The sequence below is a fragment of the Typopeltis vanoorti genome, chromosome 1 (assembly GCF_054136105.1).
Source record: "Typopeltis vanoorti isolate ZY-2024b chromosome 1, IOZ_Tvanoo_1.0, whole genome shotgun sequence".
NCBI lineage: Eukaryota > Metazoa > Arthropoda > Arachnida > Uropygi > Thelyphonidae > Typopeltis > Typopeltis vanoorti.
Window position 1 is genome coordinate 56,795,357 of NC_143549.1, and position 27,820 is coordinate 56,823,176.

Here is a 27,820-nt window from a genome sequence, read left to right on the forward strand (position 1 = left end):
GTTGAGTCCAAAAGAAGGCCTCGAACAGATCCCTTTGGTGTGCAGCAGGGATCTGTTCTTGGACCAATGGTATTTAATTTGTTTATTAATGATATAGGAAAGGATCTAAAAGGAACTGCTCATTTATTTGCCAGTGATGCAAACTTGGGTAGAGCAATAGTGACTATGCATGATGTCAAAATTTTTGCAGGATGATTTGGATAGATTGGCAGACTGGGCTAAGGAGAATGGTTGTCATTTTAATGTGGGGTGGAAAGATTAGCTGCATACCACATTGGTGGAACTGCACTCCAGGAGACTGACGAAGCCAGAGAGAGAGAAACGTGGGAGTGTTGGTGGACAGGGAGTTGAAGTTTACGGGGAACATAGCAAAAGTGGCTACATTAGCTCAAGATCGCTTGGTTTCGGGAGAATACATTGACGAGCAGAGATAAGCAGGTTATTGTTCCTCTTTTTCGAGCCTTGATAAGACCCCATCTTGACTACTGTGCCCAGATCTGCGCGCTAGGGTTTCTTCTTCTTTATGGGGAGGAGGTAGAAAGGATCCAGAGGCAAGTGACCAAGCTGATAGCTAGTCTATGGAGTGGACATTACGAGAACAGGTTGAAGATGTGTGAGTTACAGAAATTGGTTGATAGGTGGAAAAGGGGGTGATATGATTGAGACATTCAAATTACTGGGGATTTTTTACAAGATTAATTGAGCGAAAAACTTTCAAAATAGATGCTGGGAGAACTAGGGGCAATCCATGGAAACTGAGCAAGAGTGTAGTTAACAAGGGTGTTAGAACTAGGTTTTTTACTTGGAGAGTGGTGAATCAGTGGAATATGTTGCTATAGTCTGTTGTAGGTGACATGGCTGTGAATGAGTTCAAAGCAAAGTATCACAGTTACTGTGCGAATGCTGAATAGTTCTTGACACGATGTTTAGGGCCTCCTCGATGAGTGTAAGGATTCCTTAGAGAAACCATTCCCTATAAGACTGCAGGATTCAGGTAACTTTATACTTCGAACGGATCCTATATACGTATTGGAGTTTTTAAATCATACAAGTATTAATCTTGCTGTTCCAATATGCTTCGGTTTTTCTAGTATGGTTTTTTATGCATAGAAAGGATGAATTACTTTGATTAATCTATAAAAATAAATATTGCAATTAGGTCTAAAGAAATGTCGATTATTTCCAAAAAAAAATCTACAGGAATTACTTTCTTCCTTTTTTGAATGAGAGCATTTCATGTGCTATTTGATATGCATGGTATGCTCTTACTTTCAAATGCATTATTTATTGATCTGATAGAAATGAAGCTTTGCTAGTTAAAAGAATAATGGTCTCAGGTCAGATGCTGTCGAAGACTGGTCCTTTGTTAGGAGTGTTTCAATGTATTTAAGAAAAGAATTCTTTCTTTTTTGTGGATGTTAACCATGGTGGATTTGTAGTTCCGTAATGAAGTAATTGATTTGTCAACTGCTTTGTGGGTTTTGGGTGTTCCACGATGCTGTGTTTTATTTCTTTAAGCATGGAATTGAACATCACATTGATCAGATGTCAAGTTTTCATTTCGTTCTTTTGCATTAGTTTGTTTTTTTCTCATAACGCAAGGTGGTACCTTGTTCTGTTACGGTGTTCGTAAAGTACTCCTTTCCCTCCTGTAATTACAAATCACCATCTGAAAGGAATCATAAGATTTATTTTAATAAAATATATTTAAAACATACCACTTATTTCAATGAAATATTCGGATTAGTAGATTGCAGTAACATTACTCATTTAACAATTTTTTTGTTTGTTTGTTTTACGTTTAATATTTTGTATGTCTCTGTTAATACAAAGTACACTTGCGATGATACAGGAATAGCTAATAATCTTGCCGTCGTTATTCAACCACATGGAAATCTTAATAGTGGCAAGCTAAGAATACTTCAAAATCTATGATTTGGTGGGTTGGATGAAACTGAAAAGTTCAGTAAAGAATTCGGTACCTATTCCACTGCCCTTACGCTTTAAAATTAACCAGACAACAATTCAATTTCAAGCGGAGAAAAATAGATCGCATGAAAATAAAATGTAGCTCTTCCGACACCTTTCTAATTCACTTCATAAAAAATGCATGTGGGCATTCCAAAGTCAAACAAGCTCATTTCAATCTCCAATCAGTCAACAGTGCATTTCCCTGTCCTAAAAAAACTCGGTCATCTATTTCAATGGCAGCAGTTGAATTGAATAATAGTCAGCTTTATTACTCATCTACATCAATCCTAATCGCGCACCGTTTAACTCTTTGTCTCAAAAGTGGAATTAGTACATATATTCAGTCTGATATCCCATGACAGAATGTGTCCAACTTAGAATTTTCTTCCAAGGTGGCCACTGTTTTGATCTTCCGTTAATATCTCATTCTCTCAAATTCATGAACTGTCCTTATCGCTGTATTCATAACACTTCTATTTATAAATTATAGATTTTCATGTTCTTGAAACGTTGATTTTCTCCATTCCGACTTTCCTAATAATACCGCCATCTTCCTCGGCGAATTTAACGTTATCCATTTCAGTTGACCTCGCCTTTTCCAACTGATCTAATCTCACAGCAAGAAATGTCACTACTAGTGATTTCATCGTTTTGAATATGGTGTTAGCTAAGGCACACAATTTCTGTGTTTAACAGAAGATTCTTAATAGTTGTGTTTATCTTATTTCTTTTCATCCTTTTATCTGTTTTTAATTCTTCTTCGTATTGCTTGTTGAATTTACATTTTCTGAATATACGCTATGGCTTTTGTTATTCACACCATTCCAGACTCGCTTTTAGTTTATTTCTTATATTTCTGTTCAGGAAATTATTAAACTTCTGTGAAAATATTTTTCCTGCGTTTTCCATCAATGAATACATTTTTCCTCACACCAACTCCTTCGGGCAATCAAGTATCAGACTTCTCCACGTTCTCACCATACATACGTAATGATATCAGACACTAAAAGACTGTTCTCATCTCAAAGAAGGCAACCAAAGTGTGGTGATCATCATTATTATTCAAAATGAAAGCGCTAGTTATTTCAAAAGCATTTATAACTGCAGCTTGTTTCATAAATATGTTAATTGTATCTGGATTAATACAATCAAGCGGAGTTTTTTTTTTGTTGTTGCAATACAACTATTGTAGGTAATTTTTTTTCATGTTACTGAATGGATTAATGGATGATACTACAGTAAAATAAGATATATAGAAAATAATGGGATCATTACATTTTTGCAGCTACATATACCACAAAACTATATCACATTTATTTTTAATAAGCATTGCTTATAAACACAGATCATTTAAGTTAAAAATAAACTGGAAGAAAGAATTTCTGATGTATTTTTAATAATAATGAGAAATATTTGTACTTACATGAAAGTTGCCCAATAATTATACTGAGGCTATAAACCCAAGCACATTTTTCTCTTGACTCGTTGAACAGTGCCATAGTAGCAACAAAAAAAACTCCATTTGATTGTATTAATCCAGATACAATTAACATATTTATGAAACAAGCTGCAGTTATAAGTGATTTTGAGATATTTAGCGCTTTCATTTTTAATAATGATGATGATCACCACGCACACATTAAATGCGTCCTTTGAGATGGGAACAGCCTTTTAGTGTTTCTTAAATCAAGGCTGTGGAGATAAGAAAACGTTGCGTAATATCTTCGATAAGCGACTAAATACATTCGCATGGTAATAGTGCAGGTCAATGAATATAAGCTTTACTCTTGGTTGTGAAACGTGAATTTCTATCATTCCTCTCTCATGATTTTGGAAATAAATATTCTAAAATTCTTCAATGTTGACTTTTTTTAACATGTGCATATTTTTCATAAAATGTGAATTTTAATCTTTCATAAGCCCATGTTTTCATTATAACATTCCATTCCTGTAATCATGCAAGATTAAGCTCTTTTCTTGATATCTTGATTAAACTTTTGTTAATCTTAAGTAAGAGCGTCATGAATTTCAAAGCATAATAATTTAAGCTCATAATGTGAATTTAGCAAACTGGCATAGTTTTTAAAGTTCTTGGTTTGGTCTCCAAAGCAAGTTTTGATAAATTGATTGTTCATCAAGAGATCTTTAAAATAAAGCACATATCTATAAGCTCACAAGAAAATAAAATACAGGCATTAAAATTTGTTTATTTAAACACTTCATCAGCAGTCGTTTTCTATACCACTGATAGAATAAAGGCCTCTTCCATTTTCTTTAATCTTACCTTTCAGAGATCCTATTCTGTTCCTTTGAATTTCTTCCTCCCTCTCTCTCTCTCTCTCTCTCTAGGAATCTAAATTGGAGAAATGCTGTCCAGTTCATCCTTCATCCTGGCTACATAGCTAGCACAATTCCTCCTTCGTTGTATGTCTCTTAAATGATATCAAGAATATTGTGGTCTATCTAATGCCTGCGTTTTTGTCTTCTGTGCTCTTTTAGTTCCCAGTTAATTTCTTTACATTTCTGAGTGTAATATTCTTATTTCTTGCTCTATTGATTGTTCGCAATCAACTGCTGCCGTTGATTGCGAAATTCGCGCACTCCACGCACGCACGTACGCACGCACGCACGCACGCACGCACGCACGCACGCACGCACGCACGCACGCACGCACACACACACACACACACACACACACACACACACACACACACACACACACACACACACACACACACACACACACAATAACATGGAATGTATTCATGCATCACTGAACTGGAAGCCTGAACGAATATATTGTGTTTCATTAAGTTTGTATGGTATTTTGGGTGCGTCTTTGTTGTTCATAGTATGTCCTTAGATCTCTTTTCAGGCTGTTGTAGTTTGTAAGGTTTCTGTATTCAAAAGGTAATTTGTTTATCATGTCTGTGGTGTAGATGTTTCGAGTGGCTTTTCCGAAGTGATTATCATATTTATATATGATATAATTAGTTGTCTGAGGTCTTGTTATACGGTATATATTTCTGACTGTCCTGTGGTTGGCATCGAAATAATGTTTTAGCAAAGCTGTATACTGACATAACTGTTTTGCTATCACTATTTTGTGTTTTTACATTGCAGTGTATATAAATTCGATATTGTTTCTTTGTTCCCAAAAGATCAGTTTTATCATTTTGCACTGTAATGACATTAATCTCTGTAGTTTGTAGGGTGCACAGAAAGCATATGTTGTTATAGCGTATCTTAGTATATTTTGGCATAGTGTTTTATATATTAGTACTTTTAGGCATGTGGGATCTGTGTTTTTTAACCTGTAAAGTTTGTCACTTATTGTTCGGAGTTTGTTGTGTAGATGGTTTATGTGGCTATTCTAGTTCATATCTGCATCAAAGTAAATTCCAAGGTATCGTATTGTTTCAACCTGAGTGATTGTAGTGGTTTGCTATTCTGTGTGTTTTTATGTTGGAAAGTGGATGTTGGATGGTAATATATTTATCAACTAGTCGAGTCAGTGGATTTCTGAGTATCATTAATTTTGTATTATATCAAGCAGATGTAATCACCCCGGAACATGATATTTGCCACATTCTGAAATCAATAACAGAATGGAAAAAAGTGACTATCCCCCCAAAATAGGACTATCTATTCTCCACATCAACATCAGTAGCATTCAGAAATACTGATCGACCCTGCAAGCTTATCTGACGGAAGATATAGACAACATAGGCATTTTAATACTGGAAGTATCTACGACAAACGAAGAGGCAACTCTCTACCAAATGCCACACTTCCAACAACACAAACACAGCAGACAAACTAAACGAGGAGGTGGTATAATAATATTTACCAAACATAAACTAGAAGTCACGGAAATAAATTATAAATTAGAGTACGCAGAAAACATATGCATCGAAATTAAAAACATCAAACAAGAAAACTCCTTGATAATAAATGCAATATACAGACCACCCAACTTAAGCACCACAAATTTTCTGGATGAACTAAACAGGTGGCTCTCAACCACGTAAGAATCCCCTGCAGAATACTTAATAATAATGGGATACATGAATATAAACATTAGGAACATAAATAACAACACAGAACAATACCTAGACCTCTTATCGGCATATACATAACCCCATCCATACAGTCGTACACACGAGAAGAGATAGTCGGAAATACAACACCCTCATCCTGTATGGACCATATAAATATACGTGCCGCTCCAAACAGCCACACACCAGGAATCATAACATGGAAACTGGCAGACCATTATTTCACAGCATTACAGTTATACACTAAACTAGAACCCATAAAACTCACTGAGACTAAAAAAACAGTATAATAGCATCGTAAACGAAACAATAGTAAATGAAGAAATCAGAAAAACAGGCTGGATGCAGATAGCATCTTTAGACTCTGCTGAAGCTGTATATAATAATCTTAAACTTGCATTTAAAAAAAATATATAACAAAGCATTAACAAAAATAAAAATAGGCTCCCAAACAAAACAGAATCCATGGATAGCAGACATACAAAGAAAAGATGCCCTATGGAAACAACTGAAGAAGTCGCCAAAATTTTGTATTCAGATTGTATCGTTTTACAATCTGAATACAAAAGAAAACGGAATCTCTTAACATCACAGATTAGAACGGCAAAAAGAAACCACCACAGAAACAAATTAACAATAGCTTAGAACGATATAAAAGAAACCTGGCACCTGATTAATGAAATGCTGGACAATACACACAGACCAATGAACCACTGCCTCAGAAACAAAAAAACACAGCTTTGCCTGCGACCCCAAATCACTCAAACAGTTGGCAAACAACTTTAATTAGCACTTCGTGAACTCTGTCCAAAAATTACAAGAAACAACCTTTCCTCACACAAACGAACATTCTCCACGAGCAACCACGAACATTCTCCAGTCAATGTGGTTCACAGAGTAACAACAAAAGAAGAACTATCACTTGGAATTCAACAAATTAACCCTAAAATAGGACTGGAATAGACGGAACAAAAGACATCAAGAAACACTCAATCAACCTATGCCCAGTTATACAAAAACATAAATAAAATCTTTGAAACGGTACACATACCTGAAACACTAAAGACTGCATTAATCATACCTATACACAAACATGAAAAAAGAAACATTAAGTAATTACAGACCCATCGCCACGATGTTTGTAATCAACCAAATCATGGAGCGCATCGCGCACTGCAAACTCTCCACATACATTGAAACATTTCAAATCATACCCAAAACACAATATGGCTTTCAAAAAAATAAAAGAACAGCAAAACTCTTGGAAGATTTCACAGACCTAATAAACGCTGCATTGGATAAAAACAGAATAACATTAGTCGTAGTCATTGACCTAACAAAAGAATTTGACACACTAACACACAAAACCTTATTAACTAAACTGACGCATATCGGAATCGGAGGCCGTCTACTCTAGTGGTTTAAAGCATACATGGAAAACAGGAAGCACATCACACGTATAGGATCAGCGTACAGAAAAGAGGTACCGGTAACCTGTGGAGTACCGCAAGGAGCTGTCCTATCTCCCACCCTGTATACACATGACATGAGCCATCTTTCCTTAAAAAGTAAAATCTTCCAGTACGCAGACGACATGGTCATAGTATCCATTCACAACAATGCAAATATCACTTACACAAATATGCAACACGATATCAATCAAATCAAACTGGTTAACTGAAAACGGCATATATAATAAACCCTGGAAAAACAAAGCTAATGATATTCAAAAAACCTCTAAACCCTGCCCAGAAACAATAAATATCTCACTATCCGACATTTACCCACCTATACACAAAGCACTGAACCTAAAATCACAAATATCACACAGGTGAAACAACACGCTATCTCGGACTTCACTTCGATGTTGGTCAAATTTGGAATAGCCATATAAACTACCTACACACCAAGCTTTGGATAATAGCAAGCAAACTAGACAGATTAAAAGACATAGCCCCGACTATGTCTGGATATGTATATAATTTATCTGAGACATTATCATATTATTATTATTATTATTATTATTATTATTTTGCATTATTCAAAAATTCCGTGCAATCTTCATTGTTAATATTAGAAGAACACTTGTTGTAAATATAGATGCAAAAGAGTATTATTATCAAAATTTTAATTAAAATGCAATGTAGGAAATTAATCACATATGCAGCACTTAGTGCTGAATTTTGTAAAAAATAACAGTTGGAATGTCACTAAAGATGATTATTGTAATTGTGTAAATATTTCAGAAATCAATAAAAAAAGAATAGAAAATTATTATTTTTTTTTTTACCAGCAGAGGTCTGAGAGACTCCATTCTTGCAGCAAGCAAGAAAACAAAGTAGACAACATCGATCCTAACTGACAGGAAACTCCCAACACCAATCTATATAACTGAACACTGGACTCCATACTTCAAAAATCTTTTATACCAAGCATGGAAGACAAAAACAGAGAAACATTACAAGTTTTCCTGTTGACTAAAGATTCACAGATATTTATGAAAAATAATGAAGCCACTCGAGTTTATATAATTACAAGGGAATCTGACCTACACAGCCTAATATTAAAAAAAAAAAAACTAACTCTTCACAACCTTAAGAACAATATTATAAATCACTTAAAAATTGTATAATGGAGATCTCAAACATAGGCGAACATATTCTGTCAGACAATATAAACTTCAAGGTCTTTGACTCTTTGAAGGAATGGTCAGACAACATTTTCACCAATACTAACTTCACAATCGTACACACAAACATAAAAAGTATAGCAAAACACTGGCTTATATTGATAACACTGCTCAACTACACTATGACAAACAGATGCGCTAATAATGACCGAAGTTGCAATAAACGACACGGAAATTTACGCATACAACATAAATAATTATCAACCGTACAACTTATGTAGACCAAACAAAAGAGGAGGTGGCATTGTGGCAATTATCAAAGAAAAATACAATTTGATGAAAAAGAAACTCATTTCTAGCAAGCAGAAACACTAATTTTGGAAATCACAAATACCCACAAAATAGTATCAAATACACAATAAACACAATATACAGGCCCCCAGATAATAATCCACTCAGCATTCTTCATTAGTTAGAAGCATGGCTAAACGGCATCGAACCTCGTACAATACATAGGCTCATCCTAATAGGAGATATTAACATAAATACTCTTGCCCACGCTTCATCAACCACTAACACATATCTATATATATAAGTCAGTACAACATAAACCCTACCATTAACTCCCCAACAAGAAAAGAAATACTCAAGAATACACTAACACAATCATGCATTGATCATGCCAACATACGGGCTCCCATCTGTACATATACATCATCAGTAATTAACGTCAAAAATGCCGATCACTACTTTGTCTCAACTTCGTTTTATTACGTTACCTACTTCTCCCACCACCACAAAATTCGACAAAACTCGACCACATTAAAGAGAATTGTCGATAGCCATGTAAAAATACAGACTGGAATAGCCTACTTAAAATAAATGATCCTGTAACATTATAAGAGAATTTTCTGCTAAAGTTCACAGAAATATATAAAAAAAAGCACAAAGCCTACACAAACGAGGTGACAAACAGACAACAATCCATAGATAAATGACGACATAATAAATAGTATTACTGTAAAAGTATATCTATGGAAAAACTAAAATTTACCAACTAACACATAACCTTATACAAAAACACAAGAAATCAACTAACAACAAAAATTCGTAGGGCAAAAAGACGATACTACTTCAATCAATTCATGGAATATAACAACAACATCAACCAAACATGGGCTACACTCAAGGAATTAGGAACTCGAAAAAAGAAAGATTCAGCACACGATTTTATTGCGAAAAAGCTACGGTCAGGACACAAACCAAGAAGAACTTGCAAACTCATTCAACCATGCCTTCACAAACAATATCACACAACTCAAAAAAGACAAACTACCAACGACCAACAAAAAAACCACCGACACAAAGTCACCAGCAAACTATGTATTTTCCACCCGTAACAAAACAGGAAGAAAGAATTACTCTTACAACTAAAACCAAAGACCACTCCAGGAATACACATATAAGACTCACAGACCTTATAACACATTTTGAACAAATAAATCCAATACTTTTGAGACTCGTGAACATAATATTCGACACTGGCATTATTCCACAACAACTAAAAACTACAATAATTACGCCAATTTACAAACATAGTAAAAGAAACGATACTCAGAACTACATACCAATAGTTACCCTACAGGTCACTTCAAAAAATTCTAAAAAAAAAAAAACACTCTCCGGACTATTTACAGAAATACAACATCATCTCACAAAACCTATACGGCTTTCAGGAAACAAAAAGCATCATCAGTATATTAGAATAAATTGCCGACACAATAGACATAGCTCTCGTTTCTGGGATACAGAAACGGTGTTTCTGAAGGCGCCATATTACCACCCACTCTATTCAACATATACATTAACGATGTTCATAACATGGCTATAAGAAGTCAACTATTTCAGTATGTATATAACACCGCACCACTAGTAATCCAAACAGACATCAACACGACTCTCTCCAAAGCACAACAATAACTAAATGAAATCACAACATAATTCTACCAAAACGCAATTCTAATCAATGGCACCAAAACACAGATGTTGATAATACACAACCCAAGAATCATGTGCCCCGCACTAGTATCGATACACTGTCACACATACTGCTGCATTAACAAGAAAAATACCTGCCAATGTTCCGAAATCAAACCTGTAACACATGCAAAATACCTTGGTGTCTACATAGATTGCCACCTTAAATGGACAAAACATATAGAATACCTACATACGAAACTCCGCATCATCGCATCAAAACTCTTGCAAGTAAAAGACATTATTCCATGTAACATAAAGAACTCCTATATTACGGTATCTGCGAATCCCTACACAGATACAATATAAGTCTATGCAGATATATCAAACAGCCACCTAACAAAATTAGAACCATTACACAGGAAAATTGTGTCAACAGTGATTTGGACACCTTATACACAACAGGCCAAAATCCGACCAGCAAATGGCGATTCACAGAATCCTGAGCATTAAAAATATGAAACACTACACGATACTGCTACGGAATTACTTCAATATCACCTATCGAAACAACAAAAACACACATCGTATAACACGACCCACAACAACTCTCTACATCCCTTCACCCTTCAACAATTCATACGGTTCTTTTGTGAGATCACATCAGATACCCACGCAACTCAACAACCTACCAAGAAATTTAAAACACAAATTTTGAAAATATGCCAACAAAGTTAATATACCATTAACACTAATATACACATCACAAATCAGCAGCATTGCTTACATCCCATACATAAACAGTAACAACAACATAAATAGTATAGGCTAATCACACTCTCGTCACAAAAGCTAACCGAAGCTTCGAAGTAGGTGGGATTAACTCGCCTCACTCAACCACACTTAATTCATTAATCCTTATAACCAAGGAAGCAGATTATGTAATAAAACAGTTAGTTAAAATATACAATAAAGAAGATACTGAAGATACTGATTATAATGTGATAATATCATTAATATAATAGTCTTATGTAACATGAAAAAATAATGTAATAAATTATTCTTATAATTAAAAAATAATATAAACAAAAAAATTATTATACAAAGAATTCTCAATAATCTTCATTGTTAAAATTAGGACAGTGGTTCTCAACCGGTGTTCCCCGGAACACTGGTGTTCCGCGGAAGGTGAATAGGTGTTCTACGAGAAGTTCTGGAATTTGTCATTTTTCAATTAATTTGTCAGCACAAATTAATTTAATGATGGTTTAATTGATGTTAATTAATTATTAATCAAGAATTAATTATCAATTATTGATTGCTAAATTGCCAGTTAATTATTAATTTATACATTACAAAATAACCAAGGTGTACCGCGAAAATTTCAGGATTTATGAAGTGTTCCGTAGTCGAAAAAAAGTTTGAGAAACACTGCATTAGAAGAACATATGCTGTAAATACATAATATAGAGGTAAAAAAAAAACATTAAAATTTTTTTAGTTGAAATCAATGTAGAAAATAAAGCCCTTAGAGCTAAATTCTGTAAAATTATAAGTTGCAATATCACTCAAGATGTCTTTGTATGTGTAAATATTTTAGCAATGAATAAAAAATATTATCATTGTAAAAATAAAAAATACATGGATGATTATACCAATTGGACGTTATGCAAATTATAAGGCTATTACTTAAAGTTTGTACTGAACCACAAGTAGTAAAATGTAGTATTACTCTCTAAAAAAAAAAAAAAAAATATATATATATATATATATATATATATATATATATATTAAGGCACCACTATGGAGTCCAAAGACTTATTGCGGGAGATCCAATCAATTCACAAAATCTATCGTATCCTCTCCTTCAACCATTAACAGACAAAGCGCTCAAAACTGACTCTGGCAATCCATTCCAATTCATTCCAATCATTCATAACACTCCAAGCAAAAAATCTACTACTCACACCCATTCTGACTACACCTTTATTCAACTTCCGGGAATGACCGTTGTTCTGGTCCCTAAAGTTGCGGAAACATTTCCCCTACTTCTATCCTATAACTGAAATGTGTCTGTCATATCAAAAAAACTTCTGCAATTCACACACCCTCGGTCTTCCTTTATAGGGAACATTCCTCAGGCAACTCACCACATACAACGGTAGAGGGGATTCAGATACAGTCACTTTTATCTGAATCCCCTCTACCGTTTCCTCATCACCAAGAAATCCAGGTGAACTGAGTTGAGCATAATTCAGATGTGTGTTTATCAAGGACTTATAAACAGGAATAACAACTTCCTTGTCTATATGTTAATGTGTTCTTCCATAGCTAATTAACCTTATGGACTAACTTAGCAACCTTAGCAATATATCTCTAAAGCAATATAATCTCTAGAAATACCACCTCTAAATTTCTAGCTTCATCTATTTCCTGAAGTACGGAACCATGAATGTTATACAGAGCTTAAAATCTGCTTATCCCGAAATGCATAAGTTTGTTTCTCCACACTAAACGGAAACCCTTTTCTTTTACCCATACTAACAGCCAATTTAAATCGTCCTGCAAGCTCTCCACATCGCCGTAATTAAATATTACTCTACCTAATTTCGCATCATCAGCAAACAACTGAATATTTCCTTTCAGGTTACTTCTTATATCATTTCTGTACATATAAACAGCAATGGTCCAGAACTGAACCTTGCAGGACACCACAAGTTACCTGTTTTTGTCGATTCTGCCTTTCTATACTACTTTTTGATATCTGTCCAGCATTTACTCTGTTATCCACTTACCAGTGTCATATCCATCCCCGTCTGTTCTAATTTGAATAAAATAGTACCATGTGGTATTTTGTTAAGTGCCTTTGCAAAATCATCGTGTAGCCATTTCTTTTATCCCACTCAGCTGTTACCCTATTATAAAAATTCGTAAATTACTAAGACAGTACCGACCCTTCACAAAGCCATGTTAAATTTCTTACAGTATGATATATTTATCTATCCATTATTAAATTCTCTTTTTGAACAAATTTTATAGTATGTTTACTACCATGCCTGTACTGATAGGTCAATTATTTGCTACTTCAGTCTTAGAACCTCCCTCATGCAAGGATATAATATTCTATGATATTATTATATCATAAAATGTGAGCAACCTACTAAAAGGACCTTACCTTAATAAATCCATGATGCGTTTAGAAGATTCTAATTAGTCTATTATCGAATGCGAGCTCTAAAGAAATTCTCCAAAATCTTCACGCACTCCTGAGATACTAAATGGTCGATAGATGGGTACATCGATCTATGCACCTCCCTTGTGCAATGGAATTACCATACATTCTTTCTATTCCTGTGGAATCTTCCCTGTTCTGAGACTCAAATTATATAGCTGTCTCGAAGGAATATCTAGTTCAGCCGGACATTCTAGCGCTGTGCTGATAACCCATCAATTTGTCTTGCATAATTCTTATTCAGTTTGTGCAACAACTACCAGAAATTGATTGTATTTCCTCCTCAAAGAAATGAGCTTCCTCATAAAGTGAATAGGTATAAGTTAGTTAAATGTTGAAAATATCAGGTCGGTAGATTTTTTTAAAAAAATGGACATTACGTAGTTGAACAATCACTTCTGCATCAATCAACTTCTGCGTCAATGACCTACTTCAGTAGAGTTATTCTTTCAAATTCATGTTTTCTTTTACTTGCTTGATAGCAAGACAACCCAGAAATCTTTTGGGTTGTCTTTTCTTGCAAAGCCATTTTGGATTCAAACTAATCTTTCCGTACAACAGTTGTGCCTCTTTTAGCTTTCTGCTCATAATTATCATAATTGATATCATCCTTATGCACAAGGTATATCTTCAACTTCTTTTTTAGGAATCTCTTGCTTAGTTAGATTACATCTATTTCACTTCTACTCCAATTATTCTTCGAACTAAGGGACGCATTCTTATATCGGGCAGGACCCAGAATACGCCGCAGATGGTCATGGCTTCCTGCTTTAAAGTTCAACATGGAACCTTTTTCTGAATAGAACATTTATAAACTTGCCATTTGCAAAATGATTACCGCAAGACGAATGTCATTAACTGGAGGTAGAATAGTTAGGTCATTAAATAAAACTTCCTCTGACACTATAATCAGATATTACACTCTTTTACTTCGAGTTTCTTCTATCACATGCTGCTTGAGGAAGTTGTTTCACAACAGTCCAGTAAATTCAGTTTCGTTCCTTTCAAGTTTCACGCGATTCCATAGCTACCCAATCAATATTCGGAGAAGTAAACTCACTCATTTTGATTGTTTTTTTTTCTTGATGCATTTCTTCTTCTTAACTAAAACTGATCCACCAGGTAGTAACACAACTCCACTATGTATTTGATGTTCTTAGAATTACCCCATACGAGATGACTTCAAACTCACTGACACATGAAAAACTGTTATTAATGTTGCAGTCATAGAACTCAACTCTAACTGGATTCAAGTCATCTGATATCATTAGCAGCACACCCACTCTTCTCTTATCATTTATTAAAATAATATACTTTTCAGCTCAATATCAGTTAGTATGTCTGCTTCTCATAGCCAGCTCTCAATGATGACAAAAATATGCGGTCTAAATATATTAACCAAGGCAAACAATTCCACCTCTTTCTTTCTGATACTCTTAGCACTCGTATACAGACATAGAAAGTTACTTGCATGTTCTTTTGTATATTCCTATCTTTTGAATACATGGCACATTTTGACAACTTGCAGATCTCTGTTATCTAGATCCTTACCTATCAACATTTACACATGTTGATAGGTCAGAACTGGACGTAAAAAGAAACGTTCTCTCCTCATAACCATTTCCAAAATAATAAAAATTCATATTATTAATACAGTTACCTAATATTTTAGCCCTTACTCACAGATTCTCCCGATCCCCTCCATCAAAATACAGTTTCTCTGATTGTCTTTGTTAGGTCTCATATCAATTAATAATGTTTAAGGCTGCTGATATTCAAGAGATTCAATTGTAGGCCGGCCGTCTTGTACAAATCCCATCTTCCCTCAAACTCACTGCACACATCAAAAAACTAGCTTCCATTCTTTCTACACAACATTCTTACTACCTAAGCACCGTTTATCATCGTAGTTCTTCTTCTTCGTAAATCATCTTATCTAGGTAATATATTTTTACTTTTTTATTCTTACATGAATACCTTATTGTTCCTTGCCCATAAGACTAAAGATGGGTTTCTCTCCGTTTCGTATAGTAGACTATGAAGCGAGCAAGAACTAAGAAACATACAAATTGAAAACATTTCACTAGCTAGGTACTTTCGGATAGTACAATATGATTATTGTAAATGTAGTTAATTGAAATTTGGGCTTAATTCAAACAAAATTCAGATATAATTCAAATCCTTCTAGGTAAGGCTTAATGATGAATCACAGGTAAGGGCGACAACGATTCGTTTGTGGTAAACGTCTGTGCCATCCTCGTACAAAAATAAATAAAATAATGTAAATTTAGAGAGAGAGAGAGAGAGAGAGAGAGAGTAGAAATTCTAAATACGGAACTTCTGACAGTTTCGAATCAGTCATGAAACAGTCATCTAATGTTAAACGAGCAGACAGTTTCACTTCTGGGGAAAGAATGTTAAATTTGTTCTCAGAAGTGTACATATATAAAAATCATATATTTTATCTACCAAAAAGAGAAATAGTAAGTAGCAAAATAATTTCATGTAAAAGGATGTTTTCACTTACTAATAAGAACAGGTCCTAAGACATTAGCAAATCCATTAAAGATAGTTGCTAGCCCAGTTGAAAGTGCGAAGTTCTCTATTCCCAGAAATTCTTCAAGTAAAATTTTGAACATTGGATAAACCCAATTTGTGATCCCATAAATGATACAAGCCACCATCAGAGTTGAATAGCCGAGAGCAGTTGGAAGGCAAGCTGAGTCAATTCCCGTTATTAACATAAACAATCCAACAACATTCTTTTTGTTCAGATTTCTTTTATCGATCACCCATTCAACCGAACAGCTGAGCGATCAAGCCTGCTAGAGAAGTCGCTAACACAAGATGAACAGCATAATTTCTAGCGACCCCTTTATTATTAGCAAAATCAATTATAACAGTAAGATGAATTCCAAACAAAGCACTATATACAGTATTTGAAAATGCAATTATAATGAATTTTAGATTCATCGACAAACCTAGATTAACTTGAAGAGTGGGAAGTGTTGACTGCGAAAATCTGAAACATAGCATTCTCCCCTTTGCTTTCGTCTTGCCTTCATCTCCTAATTGTCCACCTGTTTCCAGATGACTTCTCATTTGCTTTCTGCGAACATGAGGAACTATTCTCTTCTATTATAGAGTCAACGTGCTAGTGATCGGATGGAAATGCGTTTCTACCGCTGTGAGTGTTGCAATCACTGAGCGCAAAACTTAGAAGGTGGCCTTATGACAATTGCAGAAATAAATACGTGCATAGACACCCCCCCACCCCTAAAATTAAAAAAAAAAAAACACGAAGTCCGTAATTCTCAATAATTTTTTTCGCTCGCGATTGGTATAACACCTCCACCGATGGTTGTTCCGCTGTAAACAATTGATAAGACAGTGGATTTTGTTGTTTTGAAATTCTAGCTGACTGTGACATAAACCACTAGCAATAGCATACTCATTCCAAAACCTTCAAAAGAAAAACGAGTAATTAAAAATTGGCATAAAATTATATTCATATTATTATGGTTCATAATAAAATTGTATTTATTATGAACGATAAAATACTCAATTACTGGAAACGATTTGCCACGACAAAGGCAACATTCAGAAACATACGAAACATTCAGATCTTTCACAATGTTTGTGAGTTTTTGTTTATTTTTCTGCCTGCACTAATAAGCGTCTCCTTGTAGAATCTTGTAGAATTAATAATAATAATAATAATAATAATAATAATAATAATAATAATAATAATAATAATAATAATAATAATAATAATAATAATTATTATTATTATTATTATTATTATTATTATTATTATTATTATTATTATTATTATTATTATTATTATTATTATTATTATTATTATAACAGCTTTATGATTCAAACTTTCCTTAATTCTTTAGGAGTGTCTGGAATTCTCTCATTTTGCCCTATATCATCTGCTGTATTCTGCACTGAGGTATTTCGGTACACGTTTCTGCATGTACGATTCACCGTAATAGGAATACAACAGACATTTTTTCTCAGTTTGTTTTCCGAATTCTAGTGTTTGCATATACATCATGAGACTATGAGTATTATAATCATCGTTAGTTAGTTAAAGGAGGGAAGTGTCATATTGCTTTAGCCTAAATTCAATATATAAACATATATATTTGTGGAAAAGATGAAATTATTCAAAATTTCGATAAAAAAAATCTACCAAGAAAACGACTCCCACCTCAGAATAGGATCGAAGCTATTCAGTTTTCATTTGCTAATCTGATATCAGGTAAGCCACGAGTTGAAATAAAAATCAACAGATTCCTCATTTAATTGTGTTAATAAAGCTAATTAGAGATGAGGAAGACAGATCTCGATGGTAAAAATTTGGAATTTCGTATAGGAACTGCAGATAAAAAACTGAGATAGCGACCTTCATTTTATGAAATCCAACATCCTGTTTATTTCTAAAATGGATTTCTTTCACTAAAGCAGATCTATTTACGAAATGTCAGATTGAATAAAGATATTAACAGGAAGTTAGCTATGGAATGACATTTTATGTTTAAAATTAATTTCTTATAATTTGAACTTAAAGAATTATTATATAATATTAAATATCATATTATATAGAATATGACAATCTAATATAAATTTTATATTCGATGGTCATATTTTCGTTTGATTTACAATTCAAAAACTAAACTCTGTTTATAAAGATTGAAATAATTTATATATTTTATGAGAATATTATCATTTAAATATTATCATAAATAGCAATTTGTGAGTAAATGTGAAAATTTCATTTGAAATGTTCGTATTACAGACAAATAAGGATCACAACATAAACAAAGACAGTGTTGTTTGTTTCTCTATTGTTAAAATAATAACACATCTTACCTAAAATAAATCCGTACAATATTGTTAGCCAAAGAAGACTTCTAGTGAATATATCAGCATATTAATCCAAATACCACCAATAAACTTCCTGCTAAGGAAACCTTGCGACAGCCAAACTTGTAAATCAATATTCCTGAAAACAATGCTACAAAAGTACAAAATTCGTGTGCAACACCAAATAATAAAAGCACGTGCTATTTAACAAGTTGTTATTATTAAAATTATCTTTCTCTATATGAATTATGCTGTAAATGTTATGCAATATTTTCCTCAAAAATTCACATACATTATGCAGATTGTTTATTATTACAGTGCGTGCGCGTGTGTGTGTGTGTGTGTGTGTGAGAGAGAGAGAGAGAGAGAGAGAGAGAGAGAGAGAGAGAGAGAGAGAGAGAGAGAGAGAGAGAGAGTCTAAATAAAACACAAAACAAACTTTAAAACAATTGTATTGTAATGCCTCTGTACCACATTCGAGCCAAAGAAACGTATGCACGTATTTCTAATACTGAGAAATAATACTTATTTTCTAATGTTACGTTAGATTTGGAGTATTCACATGGTTAAAAAAAAATCCTCAGTGCTTATATGCAACATACAGAAGACTTGTATTTAGACTAGAAACCAAAGCACTCTCTTCTCTTGACTCTCATTGAACAATCTCATGATAGCTAAACCAAACTCCACTCACTTGAACTTGAACAAACAACCCTAGAAATGAAACGCGCTGTAGAAGTATGCTTGAAAGATTTATTGTTTTCATTTTATGTACACAGTAGATGTGAGAGGAGAAAAGCAGTGCAGTTTTAATGACTGGTAGATGAAAGTTTGAATGATAAGAACAACTTGCTAAATGTCTTCGATAAGTGCAAGGGTACAATTTGAATAAGGAGAACACTGCCATTAAGCAATACTTTTGTTTCTGTTCTAATTCATTAATTTCCTAAATTCTTCTTATGCTGTGTTTCAAATGTTTATCAGAAAATATTTGTCATTTTGAATTTTCAAATGTTTATAAAGATTCGCTTAAAAAGAATGAAATAAAATTTCATGTTTTATTAATTTCTCATATAGCATTTTCATTTCTTAATATCTTAACGAATTTTCGTGTCTTTGATATCTTGCTTATTTTACCTAAGATATTGGAATACTCTAGGAAAATAACGAAAGAGTGACTTTCAAGGTAATACTGACATCGTTCCTTTGGGAATATGACCATATTTCGATCATCTTTTCATAACTCAGTCATTTTTATATTTACTAACGTTGTTCATAACTTACTCCCATTTAGTCCTGCTACTCTTTCGACATCCCGCATGTTGATTTTGAAATATGTAGCCCAAGCCGTGAACTGAGAATCCACAAAAACGTTATTCACATTTAACTTCGGCATGGCATATAGTTTAATGTATCGTTTGTACAAAATGTCTTGTCAAGATTATTTATAAAGCTGCTAGTTTACGTTAGGTTATATGAATAATAATTTCCTTCTTAAAGGCAATATGGTTTGATAGAGATAGAGAGAGAGAGAGAGGCTTTGGATTTGTGAGGGACGTTTCACTTATATAGGAAAAATGGAAAAGTGGTCTACAGTTTCTTAATCAGTCGAAAACAAAAAAAAATCATAAATAGTTAAATAGTTCAAGACCAAGGAACACATGGCGGAAAGTTTTGAAAACCGAGGCACTACAAGCATTTGTGCTTAATAAGTATGAAAATAAGAAGTAAATAGCTTTATTTAGTCTCAAAATTCGAAAATTTATTCATTGATGTATTTATTTAACGCTGTTTAAACTTTGTGTAAATCTGTTTCTTTTTCCTCACACCAATTCCTTCGGACAATCAAACATTAGAATTCTCCATTTTACAATATATACCTAGGTATGTCTGCAATGCAACTGCTGCAAGTGATTTTTTTCATGTTATCGGAATGGTTTAAAAGATGATAATTAAAAAAATAAGACATATAGACAACCATGGGATTATATTTTTACAGCTACATATCCTGAAAAACTATACAACACTTACTTTAATAAGCATTCCTTATAAATACAGATCATAAATTAAAAGAAAAACTGGCGGCAAGAAAGCATAATATGCTTTCGATATTCATGAGAAACATTTGTACTTACCTGAAAACTGTGAGATAATTGCATTGAGGCTACTAACCCAGGCACATTTTTCTATCGACTCATTGAAGTGTGTCATAGTAGCTACAAACAAAACTCTGCTTGATTGAATTAGTCCGGTAATAATGAAAACATATTAATGAAACACGCTGCAATTAGAAGTGCTTTTGAAATATTTGGGACTTTCATCTTGAATAATGCTGATGATCACCACACACATTTTGAATGCATCCTTTAAGATGCGAGCAGTCTTTTAGTGACTCTTAAAGCAAGGCTAGGAGATAAGAAAGAGTTGCGTAATATCTTCGATAAGCAACCGAATACATTCATATGGTAGTGACGCAGGCCAATGAATATAAATTTGTAGTTTGGTTGTGAGAAGTGAATACCTCTCATTCATTTGTGATGATTTTGGAAATAATTATTCCAAAACTGTGGAAGCTGAAAAGTCACATAAAATGTGACTTTTAATTTTAAATGCAATTTTGTAAAGTGCATTTAGTAAATTGAAATAGATTTGAAAGTTTTGGGTTTGGGCTTCATAGCTCATTTCCGCATGCATTGGTTCTTCATTAAGAGATCTTTAAAATAAAGCACGCTGCAAGCTCACAAGGAAATACAGGCATAACAATTTATTTATTTAATCACATCATTAAACAGTGGTTTTGCATACGATTGTTGAAATAAAGCTCTCTTCCAGTTTTCTTTAATTTTTCCTCTCTCTCTCTCTCTCTCTCTCTCTTTCTCTCTCTCTCATACCATACTCATCCCGTTCTTTAATGCTATCACTATAACTCACTACTCTATGTTCGTCATCTCGTCTGTTTTCCTGGATTTACCCCCCCCCCCTCTCTCTCTCTCTCTCTCTCTCTCTCTCTCTTCATTCTTTGTTCGCAAAATATTTAGGAATACAAACGGGGGAAAATGGCATCGTTTTGAGTCATATTAGAAACTAAGAATTAATAACATACTCTTAAAAACTTTCACTGAAAGTTCATAACAACAGGTGCAGTGATGATAAAGTCATTCACGTTCACTTTGAGGCTCATTCACTTTAATTGAGCCGTCATTCACTTTGAGGCTCAATTAAGGAGATAATTGAGCCTCAAAGTGAATGACGGCCTAAAGTTACTTCTTGCGAAACTATTAATAGTTTTCCATCGACAATGACAGGAATTAGCAGAAAGGCAAACAATCATACTAACAGCCTCAATAATTCAAATAATCATTAACTTGCAGATGTGAAAACCTCTGGTATATTCTTACACATGGCCGAGCTAAGGCGTTCTGTACATATTGTACATCTTGTTTTATATTTTAATAATGTTTTATTTGTTTCACATAATTAGAAAATCCTTTTCTTGAGACCGAGCATCTTCTATAAGCGGGATGGTATCATGCCCTGCACATTATCTTCTAGCAAACAGTAATAACAAAATCCATCCTAAGAGGAAAATTCCGATTGGCCACATGTTTAGTTTTAAACAATATCTGCGTTTCGAACCCCCCCCCCCACACACACACACACGATAACTGGAAAGCCTGAACTAATATATTGTGTTTCATTAAGTTTGTAGGGTGTGTAGGGTACATATTTCATAGTATGCCCTTAAGGCCTTTTTCAGGCTAGTGGTATTTGGTATGTTTCATGTATTCAAAGGTCAGTTTATTTAGCATATCCAGGATGTAAAAGCTTCGAGTGGCCTTTCCTTATATTTATATATGATATAATTAGTTGTCTCAGGTCTTGTTATAAGGTATGTAATTCTGTCTGCCCTGTGGCTGTCATTAAAATAATATTTTGCCGTAGCTGCATAGTGACAAAAGTGTTTCGCTCTTAGTATTATGAGTACTGACATCGCAGTGTATATAGAACCGGTTATGTCTTTTTGTCTCAAAAGATCAGCTTGAACAGTATAGTCATAATGTAATGATATTAATCTATTCGGTTTGTAGTGTGTACAGAATAGCTTATCTCATCTAATGTTATAGCTTATCTTAGTATATTTTGGCGTAGTGCTTTTTATATTAGTGTTTTTAGGCGTATGGGTACTTCGGCAACACCATAGTACTACCCAGCAAATCCATAGAATTGTGGAATATATCATCACCAGCTACAACTGGCGCCAGTACACAGGAGCTGTTTTCCTAGACCTATCTAAAGCATTTGATAAAATCTGGCATTTTGGACTCCTGCACAAACTTATCTCAGCCGGCATCTCACTAAAAATGGTTCATCTAATCCGTTCATATCTTCAGAATAGAACAATGCAAGTTAAAATTAACGGTTCTATATCGTCCCAGCGCCATATCTTTGCTGGAGTGCCACAGGGATCTCTACTGGCTCCATTGCTGTTTTCTGTATACATGTCAGACATCCCTCACAATCCGATGACTTCCATTTTAGCGCTGTATGCGGACGATACGGCAATACTAACCAGATCCCTCAGACCCCACTTCGTTACTAGAAAGCTTCAAGAAAACATTCTAAAGCTGGAGGGTTGGTTCTCTAGGTGGAGATTGGAAGTCAACCCCCTGAAAAGCTCAGCGGTTCTTTTCTCAAAAAGGCCAATGTCTCCTGCAGGAGATGTGTTACTATTCAATACTAAAATTCCCTGGCAGACAGAAACAAATTACCTGGGTGTAATTCTCGACAAAAAGCTATCTTTCAACCAACATATCAAGTCTGCATGTGCAAAAGCATCTAAAGCCATAGCTCAGATTTACCCGCTAATTAATAGAAATAGCAAGCTCAGCAACAGAATCAAATTGCAACTTTACCAGATGACGATTCGTCCCATAATCACCTATGCCTCTCCAGCCTGGAGCCACACCTCTAACGCTAACATTATCAAGATTCAGCGTGTGCAGAACAAGTGCTTGAGAATGATTCTGAACGCCCCGTGGTATGTTAGAAACAGCCAGCTCCATAGAGACACAAATATTCCATATATTCTCTCTTATCTACAATCCTTAGCTTCCAAGTTTTTTCTAAAGACGTCCACACACCCCAATGATTTGATTCATCAAGCTGCAGCATATGAGCCAACGGACATATTCAAATATAGAAGACCAAAAACTATATTAGCCTCCTATAACGATGCATAATCTCCATGCCCATTCAGGGCGAGCAAACTGCTCGTAAATTTTACCCTCACTGTAACCACGACAGATAGCGGGGAATATGAAAAGCATCTTGCTTCACCCTTAAAGACATAAATGTCAATTGTCAATTGTCAATTGGGTACTATGTCTCTGAACTGGTATAGTTAGCTAGTTATTGTTCTGAGTTTGTTTTGTGCATGGCTTATGTCGCTCTTCCAATTCATATCTGCATAGAAGTAAATTCCAAGGTATAGAATTGTTTCAACCTGCGTGAAGGCTGCGGCTTTTACTGTTCTCTCTGATTTGTATATTGGACAAGGGATGTTGGATGGTTATATAAAAATATTATCAACTGGTTAAGTTAGTGGATTTCTGAATATAATTGAATTTTTTTTCGGAGTTTAGGTGTATGGAGTTTTGAGTGAGCCCGTCAATGAGCACAGTTATGTCATACTGCATATTTGTTTGGGCTATGCTAGCATTATATGGTTGGATATTATTGCTGTATCGTCTGCATATTGGAAGATCTTGCATTTGAAAGGTAGTTCGTTTATATCATATGTCGTTTATATACATGTTGAGTAGAGTTGCTGAGCTCCCTCTGACAGTCCACAAGTTGCTGGTAGCTCTCTACTCCGATTTGACAATGAGTGAGATTTGTTTTCTATTTGAAGGTAGTTTCTAAACCATGTGTGCAGAGGCCCATGTATTCCAATGTCTTCGCTTTTCTAATAAGATTTGATGTGTTCGTATGTCAAATGCTTTAGTAAAATCGATAAAGACAACCATAACACTTTGGTGTTTATCTAAGTCGGTATTCAATTAGTTCTGTAAAGTCTTCCGGAAGAGATGTTCTTCCCTTCTTTTTTTTTAATCTGAAAACTGTACTGTGTTTTGGGAATGATATGAAAGTTCTCTGTATATGTTCCAAGTTGGCTTAGCACGATCCGCTCTATAATTTATTGATAATTGATAGTGTTGCTATGGGTTATTATTATTATTTTTTCTATTTAGGTGTGATTCTATTTATATTTTTCATGTTTCTATTTAGGTGTGATTATTGCAGTCTTTAACATATTTGGTATTTGTCCAGGTTTGAATATTTTATTTATTAATATTAGTAGGATAAAGGCTATACCAGTTGCGTGTGGCTTAATATCCTTAAATCTTGATACCATTGCTTCCTGAGCCTTTGTTTGGTGTTTTTGATAGCATACAGAGAAAAATTCTGCTTCTTTTATGGTTGGAAAATACAGTATCCGTTTTGCTTATGGTCTCACTGGAGAATAATGTTTTATGATTGGAGTGCTTTTCTCTGGAGTTCTTGGATGCAGTCAACAAAGTATTGGTTAAAGTCATTTGTTGGTTCTTGGAAAGATTTAGCGTCTTTCATGAAGTTGTGCTTTATGGTTTCAAAGGGTGGTGGTATAGTACTGGGAGCACAATGTAGCATTTCGTCAAAATACGTCTACGCCTTTTATTCCCCAAAGGGAATAAAAGGCGTTTCTGGATTAATTTTTTTTTCCTTTTAAAATAATTTAAGTCTTAAAACAGTAACAAGTTTCGTTATTTTTATTTGAGGCTTCATTACGATTACAGAAATGGTACAACAAATTAAGCAAAGTGTGAAAAAAATTGATATATACACAAAGAATGACTATATGATCCATACCACATTACATCTGTATTTTTTTATCATTTCTACTGGAAAGCACCTAGGCACTGTAGAAATAATAAACATTTAAAGTATTTGCATAAATTAACAAACCACTTTTATAAGATGTATAAAACTAAAGATAAAACTAGTATTATTAAAATGGTCCTGCCTTTTAAAAACTAAATATAGTAACCTGCTCTTACTTCAAATTATCTGAAATAACGTGAACTAATACGGGAACTCCATATTTGAATACAAATGCATTCTCAGCTTGTCTATAAAGAGATTCTTGTATATATTAACAACAATTAAACTATCTTATAAATAACATATATTTACAATGATATGAACACAGACGATTTAAGAAAATAACTATTTATTAACTTAAAAGCTAATATTTCGCTGGTATTATATCCAGCATCTTCAGAGCACACGATACAAAGTTTGTTACAAATGCAAAACAACCACAATTCGGTGTAACAGTAGGGCTAGTAAAAGTAATTGCAGCATGCAACACAAGACTAAAGTCCTAATATGACGCCATCTATGTTTAAAAAATAAAAAATATAAATATAAATATAAATATAAAAAATTCAAAGTTTTGAAATAGTAGTCCAAATGACAGTCTTAGAAAGTTTGAAAAAATGAAATAAAATAAAAGTAATAAATGTTAATTTGGTCTTAAGATGACTGTCTCCTAAATCTTTGGTAGATTTATACGGCCATACTTGTTAAGGTTTGGAGTATGTTTTAAGGCTTCTCTTGATTCCAGGAACAACCTCTCTGACTTGTAGAAGCTTCCGTGCATTATTTTTGTTTTTTTCCAATTGACCTTGTGTACAGGGGTATCCAAAGCATGGTCTGCCAGACCCGACTTGCCATAACAAAAGTGTCGGATATATTTTTTGTGTTCACTGAGGCGGATGTCCACAGTTCTTCTTGTCTGTCCATAGTAGGCTTGATAGCACGAACAGGGCACTTCATAGACTCCTGGATGTGATAAAGGAGTGCATTTGTCCTTAGGTGAACGGATGAGAGTTGCTAATTTTACATAAGGTTTAAATACTGTGCGTAGTTGGTGTTTGTTAAGCACGCTAGCTATCTTTTCAGATGTGCCTTTAATGTATGGGATGGTGATAGTTTTGTTGTAGTCTTCTGTGGTAGATAGTGAGGATTTCCGGGTAGCATTTAGTATGTAATCTATTTTATGCGGATTATAACTGTTGGTTAAGAAGGTATGTCATAGGCGAGAAAGTTCAGCAGTGAGAGCAATGTCATTGGAACAGATTGCTCTATGGGTTAGTGTTTTTAAGATACCATATTGTTGAGAAGGGTGATGGTGTGATTGTTTGTGTAAGTATCTCCCTGTATATGTGGATTTTCTATAAACCGAAAATGATAAGGAACCTTCTGGAAGACATGTGATCAGTGTGTCCAGGAAGAGTAGGCAGTCATTGGCTTCTAGTTCCATTGTAAAGTGGATTTTAGGGTGCTGGCTATTTAGATGCACTAAAATGTATTCAATGTGTCTGGGCCATGTGGCCAAATAGCAAACACATCATCAACATAGCGTAGCCAGAGACTAGGTTTGAGAGTGGCTGTGTTGATAGCTCATTTTTCCAGATGTTCTATGTAGAAATTGGCTAAGGGGGGAGAACGGGGCGAACCCATAGCTGTCCCATCTAATTGTTTATATATTTTCCCTTTCCAAGTACAATAACCTGTCTGTACTGTGAATTTAAATAGCTGAAATATATCTGGGGAAAATTATGAATTTAGTAAGTTAAGTGTTTTTCAATCAGTGGTACATTAGTGAATAATGAGGTGATATCAAAACTCACCATTAGGTCAGAACTATTTAAGGTGTGGTTTTCTAAAATACTTTTTAGGTGGGTAGAATTTTTAACAAAAGAGGAAGAATTGTTTTTGTAAGTGGTTAGTAATTTGGCTAAATGTTTAGCTAGTTTATATGTAGGACTGTTTATACTATCTACAATAGGTCGCAAAGGTGTATCTTGTTTGTGTATTTTAGGAGCACCATATATTCTGGGTGTTTTAACGTGCAAGGGTTTGAGTTTTTTGACAGTTTCGTTTGGCCAGGAAGTGACTTTGTTCAATAACTCGCACGCCTTATTCTTTTGTGAGTTGGTGGGATCTCGATTTATGATTTGATATGTAGACCGG

At 34.2% G+C, this 27,820-nt stretch overlaps 1 protein-coding gene across 1 annotated transcript in view; it reads right to left on the minus strand.

Moving 5' to 3' along the window:
• Positions 1-27,820, minus strand: part of LOC150110001 (uncharacterized) — a 66,423-nt gene that overhangs the window by 15,932 nt on the left and 22,671 nt on the right. The window contains exon 5 of the mRNA XM_090415426.1: positions 3,395-3,594. Coding sequence (XP_090271552.1) covers positions 3,395-3,594 — 200 coding nt within the window. The remainder of the gene's footprint in view (positions 1-3,394; positions 3,595-27,820) is intronic.